This window comes from Microtus ochrogaster, chromosome 2, assembly GCF_000317375.1.
Source record: "Microtus ochrogaster isolate Prairie Vole_2 chromosome 2, MicOch1.0, whole genome shotgun sequence".
NCBI lineage: Eukaryota > Metazoa > Chordata > Mammalia > Rodentia > Cricetidae > Microtus > Microtus ochrogaster.
Genome location: NC_022010.1, coordinates 46,278,732 through 46,287,512, shown reverse-complemented (window position 1 = coordinate 46,287,512; position 8,781 = coordinate 46,278,732). Strand labels below are relative to the sequence as shown.

The 8,781-nt window shown below is 37.8% G+C and overlaps 1 protein-coding gene across 1 annotated transcript; it reads left to right on the top strand.

Annotated features, from left to right (window-relative positions):
* Positions 1–1,225: 1,225 nt before the first annotated feature.
* LOC101986518 (60S ribosomal protein L36a-like) lies at positions 1,226–1,588 on the top strand. Its single transcript, XM_005344938.3, has one exon. The coding sequence runs from the start codon at positions 1,253–1,255 to the stop codon at positions 1,571–1,573; it is 321 nt and encodes a 106-aa protein (XP_005344995.1). The 5' UTR covers positions 1,226–1,252; the 3' UTR covers positions 1,574–1,588.
* The last annotated feature ends 7,193 nt before the right edge of the window (positions 1,589–8,781 follow it).

Genomic DNA, 8,781 nt, shown 5'->3' with positions numbered 1-8,781 from the left:
TGCAGAGATCAGCTATTTGAAGATAATAGACTTACTGGGGTAACCGAGAGGTTTTGTGGGCTTCTATTTTTAGCCACTTATGTGCTGAAATTACATGAAAGAGTAGCATTGCATTTATCTCAGACTAATCTGTGGCAAGACCTTCGATTTTCTCCTTTCCTTTTCTCCCCCTCATATGGTGTTTCCAAGTCCCGAATCTCAAGCTGTGGTTTTACTGTATCTGTTTTATAAGTGCCTTACTCTGTGTGAGGCAGTCTTTCTCTGCCCCACAAATGCATTTCAAGAACAGTCTTCTTCTATCAGATCACAGAACTAACTAGGACAAGTGAGGGAAATGCACAGAAAAGTAGCCTTATGATAAGACTCACTTTTCTTATTATCAGGGCAGCCCAGAAATAGAACCATCAGCATGAGCAGGCAGAGTTTTCCCTTTATGAGATACATTGAAGCAGTAGGTGGGAACTAGTGAGGGGAATTCAGGCTTCAGAAAAGAACTGGCCTAAATTCCTCTTGAAAAGAAGAATACATCATTTCTGAAAATGACGATGTGAGTATGAGAAAGAAAAGAAGGAATGGGAGAACCGAGAAATACTGTCATCATTAGTTTCTTATTTGTAAGATGCTTTATATTGAATATGATTCTGATGAGTAATAATATTTAGAAGGCATTCAATGGCATTGAACTAGACTCAAATTTTGTTGACGTTAAATAAATATATCTATTGCAAGACTTGTTTACTCTTAAAAACTAAGTGACATTTTTTTTGCATCAAGTTTTACTGCATAAATGCTGATTTTTCTGGAGCTAGGCAAATATGGATGCAAATCACTGCTGTATATGCTTTACAGTCTCAGTTTCCTCACTGAGGAAATATATATATATATATTAATAACTTCACATACTCCCTGGGGTCTGGATTATTAGATTAGAAGCATTAACACAGGACCTGGTGCTATGGTATCCTGTACATTGTAACTGTGTGTTGTCTCATTGGTTGATAAATAAAGTTTCTTTGACAAAGCAGGATAGAGCCAGGCAGGAAATCCAAGGAAAGATACAGGTGAAGAAGGGTCAAATCTGGGAGATGCCAGCTAGCTGCTGAGGAACCAATGGGTTCATTCAGATATAAAAACTAACTAATAATAAGCCTAAGCTATCAACCAAGTATTTATAAGTAATATTAAGCCTCTGAGTGGTTATTCAATAATTGGTGGCCAGGTTTCTTTCTGTGACAATATTGCACCCGCCAACATGGTGAACATTCCTAAGACCCGCCGTACATTCTGCAAGAAATGTGGCAAACACCAACCCCACAAAGTGACCCAGTACAAGAAGGGCAAAGATTCTTTGTATGCCCAGGGAAAGCGGCGTTATGACAGGAAACAGAGTGGCTATGGTGGGCAGACTAAGCCTATTTTCCGCAAAAAGGCAAAAACTACAAAGAAGATTGTGCTGAGACTGGAATGTGTGGAGCCCAACTGCAGATCTAAGAGGATGCTGGCTATTAAGAGATGCAAGCATTTTGAACTGGGAGGTGATAAGAAGAGAAAGGGCCAAGTGATCCAGTTCTAAGATGACCTTGTTATGAAGACAATAAAATCATGAGCTTTCACTCAAAAAAAAAAAAAAAGAATTGGTGGGCAGAATAGAAACTTCCGGATACCACCTGGCTCCTGGCATGTAGAACTACACTTCACAGTGCATCTGGCATATCAAACACTCCATAAGTGGTGGGTAATGCTAAAGTATTTAAAAGAAAATATTAAAATCATACCCGCTATTCATGAATTTCTCATGAGAGGCCATTTCTTTCTGCTCATATTCTGTCATGTGGAGATCCTAAGAACAAAATGCTGCTTCCATGTGGGGCCATTTTGCTAAAATATTTCTAGTGAGCTGTGAGCCACAAGCATTATACAGCAAAAGTACACCTGACAGATCACTAGACAAACTCATGGAAGTGTACTCCATCCAGTGAGGAACCTGATTCGCAGAGCATCAGGAAAACCTGTCTTTTGGATAGTCACAGTCAGTTCTGTAGAAATCTTGTGAAGCTATGCTGTTCTTTCTTCCATACTGGGATTCATCCCCAAATATCCCAACAATATATAGTTCATTCGTTAAGGTAACTTCTTGCTGTGCGTGAAATTAGATGACCTTCTCTGCATTGTGGGGCCCTGATGGTGAAAGTATTCACTCAGCCAAACCTTTGTTCTCATAGTCAAATCTACATAAAGCTAGAACCTCCCTCATTATCCTTACTGATAAGACTTATTGACAAGAAAGGAGCCCTGAGCAGGAGGCACTGAGCAGGAGACACAGCATGCCTGCTCTTACTAATAAACAGGTCTGGATGGCCCTGGATTCTCTTAACAACCAATTCAGGAGAGTGTAACCTACTGGTCTTTGCTCTTCCCTAACAAGCTATTAATAGTCTGCATTTTCCTTTAGCTTTCATTTGACACAAGGTCTTAGTCTAGGAAGTTAATTGTTTGTACGTTTACCCCTAAAATGTACAGGAAAAAAAGTTGGTTCACTAAACCAGCACCAGAGAAAGGAATTCCTTCTCACCTGGGTGCCAGCAGGTACAGTACCCTAATGCTTAGCCCGGGGGGTGGGGGGGGCAGGGGCAAGCTCCATATTAATCCTTCTGGGATCTGCTGGAGAGCTCCACAGTCATGCCCCTTCTGAGACATAAGGTGCCTGTCTTGTCAGTCTTTTATCCATCTTGTTAGCCCTAAGAAATGTATGCTTGGTACGATTGTTACCACCTATGGAATTGCTAACGATGTTTCTGTGGGTACATAAACTGGAAACCTTGTGGGATGGGTAGAACAGTGAGAAACATCGAGGAGAAACATCAAAAGGAAACATCTAGGGAGCGCTGGAACAAGCACAGGAAGAATAAATGGGACATGATAAAGAGATGTGTGTGAGTTAATTTATTTACCCTCAGATACCTTTAACCAGTTTTTGACTGCTATAGCAATCCTTCTGAATCCTGAGAGGTTTAACGGGGCTTAACCCCAACATAAACCTTAATACTAGTGTAAAGCTGTTTGCTTCCCAGTGCTATAACCTGCCTATCTGCGTACAAGCTACAGAACCAGTATAAGGGTGGAAGGAGAAGAACTCTACAAAGTTGTCTTCTGACTCCACATGTGTCCTATGGCATGCATAACCCCTTACAGCACACCAGAACACAACACACACACACACACATTTAAAATATATTTCTACCATAGATTTAATTATTTGTCATTGTCCTATAAACCTATTAAAAGATACCCAACTCTTCTGATTTTCAGTACTTGTCACTGATAAATCTTCAAAGAATTTATTTATGTAAATTGCATTTTCTTTTGAGCATCCTCCATTTAGCATTAGATCAAAAATGAAATTTTTATAAACTTCAATATTTTGCATTCTCTGGGAAAATGGGTTTTGTAGTTCTCATAGTGTTTGAATTTGTCAGTAGGAAGATTTCAGAAAAAAATAATCACTGGATAATATGAACTCTGGGATTTTCCAGAAGAGTGTCAAATTCTTTTTGTTTTTCCTCTGTGAATAAAAATAAGCTGGTGATGTTGGTATTGCAGGCAACAGTTTTTCTCATCTCAGTTATTACAGTAAGATGGATATATACAAGCTCCAGGATTCCCTGAGCGCCTGCTTCTGTGCCAACTGATTCAGCCCACCTTATTGGAAGGTGGAAGAGTTCATTTCAATCATGCTGATATTCCTTGTGGAGAAATGACACATATTGGAAGCAAATAGTAACTCTTCTTACTGACTTAATGAACTCACGGAGGCAGGAAGAACAGGCATCTGTCCCCTGTGTGCTTCTTATGTACCAAATACCTTCTTTATTTCTCCCTTGACTCACCACTAATTATTAGCCTGAGGTGTTTGTCATAGTTCTACAAATCCAGCTCAAGTACAGTCACCTCCCAAGAAGGCCTGCCTGGATCATCACTGCATCTGACTCAGTCCCAGGTAGCAAGCACAACATGGAAGATTCCACATTCTTCAATAAATATTTTTTTAAGTAGGGAAGCTATTGGTGGAGGCCGCTTGTCAGTTTCCTGTCCTCCCAGGCCCAAAATAATCACACAGAAACTATACTATTTGTAATATGATTTGTCTAATAGTGTAAGCATATTTCTAGCTAGCTCTTACATATTAAATTAATTCATTTCTATTAATCTGTGTATTGCCATGTGGTTGTGGCCTACTGGTAAGGTTCTGACCAGTGTCTTCCATCTGTCTCCTGTGGCAACCACATGGCTTCTCTTTTACTATGCCTTCTTTCTCCCAGCATTCAGTTTAGTTTTCCCCACCTAGCTCTATCCTGCCCTGCCACATGCCAAAGAAGCTCCTTCATTCATTAACCAATAAAAGGAACACATACGTATACAGAAGGACTTCCCACATCAGCAACCTTGTTCTGGAAACTCTTTGTTTTAATCTAGGTCTTTGATTCAGCAAAGAACTAATGTTTTCATCCTCCCTCCTCCCCAACCCACATAAAATCAAACCTTCACAAATTTTTATTACCTTGGACATACACATTAATCATCTTGCTTTCTTGGAGCCCTTTTATCAATCACTTCATTCATGTCCAGATATATATATCTTTTCAGAAAAATTCTTGAACCAGCTTTGTGCTTTACTACCAAGTTGGTCAGCAATAGCAGCATAATTACGATGCCTACATAGAGTCGATGCTTTATAAACTCACTTGCATAATTTTCTTTAAAAATGACTCTAGCATAAAAACATGTGAGGGCTTACACTGAAAATAAATGAGCTTTTGATGCTACTCAGCAGTATTGAAAGAGGACACAAACTGATTTAATGTCATTGATGCTGCATTTGGCTAGCTCCAAGGCAATGATAAGAATCACATTTCAGACAAGAAATGACAGAATGACATCTACTGCAGTGTGTGCTCACACTGTTTGGATGAGGACAGGGCACACAAGCATGTTTCTTTTCACAGCTTACTGTTTGACACAAAATATAAAAAATAAGATAGGATGGAGGTACAGCTATTTATTTTGTGAGCAGAAAGTTTATGCTCCAGTGGGGGAAAGATTTTCTGGGATTTATTGGTATTGGTTTGGTCTTCTTTTACATAGAGAAAGACAAGATTTTATTTCAGAATCTGTTTCTGTGATTGATTCTTGACATGGTTTTAAAGATGTTCTCCCTCTTTAGTAAGAAAATGATAGTGAGGCAAATGACGGAGGAAGTGCTGAAGAAAAGCCTGTCACAAATTAACCCAATGCCTTTGGTTCTTCATCCTGGAACTCTCAATTAAAGTGATAATGGAATGATAGGATACATCTGTTAATTTTGAATAGAAATACATGTAGCATAAATTTAAATGACATTAACTACATTTCCTTGAACCTGATAATAATGCCACTTCCTCTCTAGAGATCTGATAAACAGTTTACATGGCCATTAAGGAAAGTTAAGTCATGATTCTCTATAGATGTCTTTCTTTTATAAACACTTTTTAATGAATGCTTTCTTGTGATGGAGCCAAAATGTAACAGAAGAATATCCTGCCCTTCTCTACACATAGTCAACATTCAGATTCAAATCATTCGATCCTTTTTAAATTTTATTTAGGTGAAAATACTTTTCATACAGTATATTCTGATCAGTTTCTCCTCCCTCATCTCCTCCCAGGTCCTCCCCATCAACCACCCATCCAACTTCAACTCCGTGACTTCTTCCTCTTTCTGTAAAAAACAAACAGGTCAATAAAAAAAATAAAGCAGAATGAAACAAAGTAAACAGACCAAAGGAAGAAGAAGACACAGACGCATGCACACACCATAAAAACACAAAATCAGAAACCATAATAGATAAGCAGAAGACAAGTGATGTAAATGCCCAAAAAGCATCTCCAGAATGATAATTGAGTCTGTTTTATGTTGGTCATCTACTGCTGGCCATGAGGCCTCCCTTAAGTTTGGTTTGTGTATCCACTGTGATTCCACAGGAGAAAACTAATTTATTATATGTTATAAATATATAGTACATAATTATATATAAAATATATAATTATATATAATAATTACTCTATATTTCTACATATAATTCTCTAAATGTGCAATGAGAATAATGGGTTTTCATACCCGAACATATCATGAAGCTTTAACTATAGCTTACACCCATTTAGACAGTTCCTACCATTATCTGTTGGAAAATAACACCATAGTTGAAACAACTTTCAAGATGGCTATTCTAGCAACCACTTGTTTAAAGACAAATGTGTTAGATTATCTCGGAAGGTGTTTTATATCACTGTATTTTTCAGATACCTTAAGTTATTAAAATATAAAATATAATTCTTGTTTCCAAACATCCAGGTGAACAAATGTGCCAACGTAGCTAGGAATTTCTTATCTCCTGTGGAGATTTCCATAAGTGATTTGTTTTGATTCACACTTAATTGCATCTAAAAGTATTTATAACAAGAGCTCTGGTCAAGAGGAACAAGAGCATAATGATTAATCCCAATCCAACAATTAGGAGCCTATTCAATCTTTAGCAAATAGTTTAGTCTTGCTCTGTCATAATCTCCACTGGTAAAAACAGACCTATTAGTGATTTGAGGGGAAGAGTACTGGATGGTTTTAGTACTTGCAACTCGTAAACAAAATATACACAAGATGCTACTATCGTACAGTTATCTCTCATAATAGTCAACATGTGAGCCTTATTGTCATTTTTTTCTGGAGCACATATAACTGTTATCAATATTTTTCATAATTGTCAGATTCACAATTTTGGAGATTAAAGATGCTGAGACAGACCCTTTTCTCAGTAACAGACAGAAAAAGAACTAAATTTCCCTTGCTCAAGAGCCCAGAGACAAAGTGAATGAGGTCAAGAGGTGAGATGAAATCATGCATGATTTTCTAGAATTCTCCTGGAGGCTTCCAGCAGTGATGTGTATTCATTAACTTTAGCTTCTCTATGTGTTGTGCAAACATAAATTTTAGTATCCCAGATACCTCAGAGTGAGATTCCTCAGTCATATGGCAAGCATGTATTTTTAAAATATATTTTATAGGAAACTGCAAAACTCTCTTCCAAATTGACTGTACCATTATCTGTAGTTATTCTGGATTCTTGTTTCTACTTAACTTTGTTTCTTTGTTGTTGTTGTTGTTGTTATTTATTTATTTATTAAAGATTTCTGCCTCCTCCCCACCGCCGCCTCCCATTTCCCTCCCCCTCCCCCAATCAAGTCCCCTTCCCTCGTCAGCCCGAAGAGCAATCAGGGTTCCCTTCCCTTTTTGTATTTTTATTTTAGTTTTTCTAAGAGGTGTATAGTAGCATTCTGTTCTAGATTTAATTTAATTCTACATATATGTTAGATTTATAACATCTAACATCCTGCCTTTAATTATATCACATTTCATTGTTCTCAGTGCCGCTTTCATAAGGGTACCATTCCTATCTGAGAAGGTTCTACTCTCACGACCTAGTCACCATCCCAAGGTCTCACTTCCCAATACCTCACTTGGAAGGTGAACAGTTCAGTGTATAAATTTCGAAAGGACCCAAGCAGTCAGACCTTATCAAAGACTCTGACCTACTGCTCCAGAGAGCTATAAATGGTATCGCTTTTCACTACTGGTTTCCAGATATTTATCAATACATGAAATACAATGAATATTTGCATGTTATCTTTATAACGCCTAACAATGGTAAACTCAATCACTTTCCTAGTGATTTTTCTGTTTTGTTCTTTGTTGTAGTTTTCCTAGGATTCGATACAGATAACAATAGGGTTTTATTTTCAATTTCTATGTTTACTAATTTCTGTTGCTTTATGGCATTGGTTATGAAGTAGAACAAGGTGGAAAATGCCAATTATTAGATACTGATTTATTGATTTAATTTTAGTAATTTACTTAAAGCATTGTTTGTACTGCCTGTTTGTCAAACATGACCTCACTGGCTACCTGGAACAGAGTGACCTGGAGGAATGGCTGAAGCAAGGGATCATTCCCTTAACAAGCTGCTGACTGCCATGCGGGCTTTGGCAACTCTGTTGCTTATCCATCTCGTTGTTGTTTTATAATATAAAATGAGAATGCAAACTTATGCAGATTGAAGCCTTTCAGGAACTATCTCTTTAATGAAGATGATAGATAGATAGATAGATAGATAGATAGATAGATAGATAGATAGATGATAGGTAGATAGATAGATAGATAGATAGATAGATAGATAGATAGATAGATAGATAGATAGATAGATAGATAGATACGCTTGACTGCAGTGCTCTGGGACCCCACATGGTAAGGGGAAACATGAAGGTTGGCAAGGGGCATGAGGTAAAAGAGAGAAGCTCAACTCATGGTGAACAGTGAAGTATGCAATAGAGTGAAAGGAAGGCTTTAGGGACAAGATATGTCACTCATAGGCATCCTTCAGTTACCTACCATGAATTCATCAATGAGTTATTAGTTCATTGATAGTTTAGAACCTTCCTAATGCAATCATCCCATAAAAGTGCGAGATATCAAGCCTTCAGATATGAGCCCCTTCTGTTTTTTTTATTCTTTGACAGTTTCATGCATATACCTGATTTATTTCAACCGTATTCACCCCATACCCTCTCTTATCCCTCTCTCACTCTCAGTATACCCCTTCTTCCCTTCTTAAAGGAACCTTTTTGAGCAAAACTATAACCAAACTCTAAAACTTTCCATTGTCAAATTCCACCAGGCCCTAGAGGGTGAATGGTA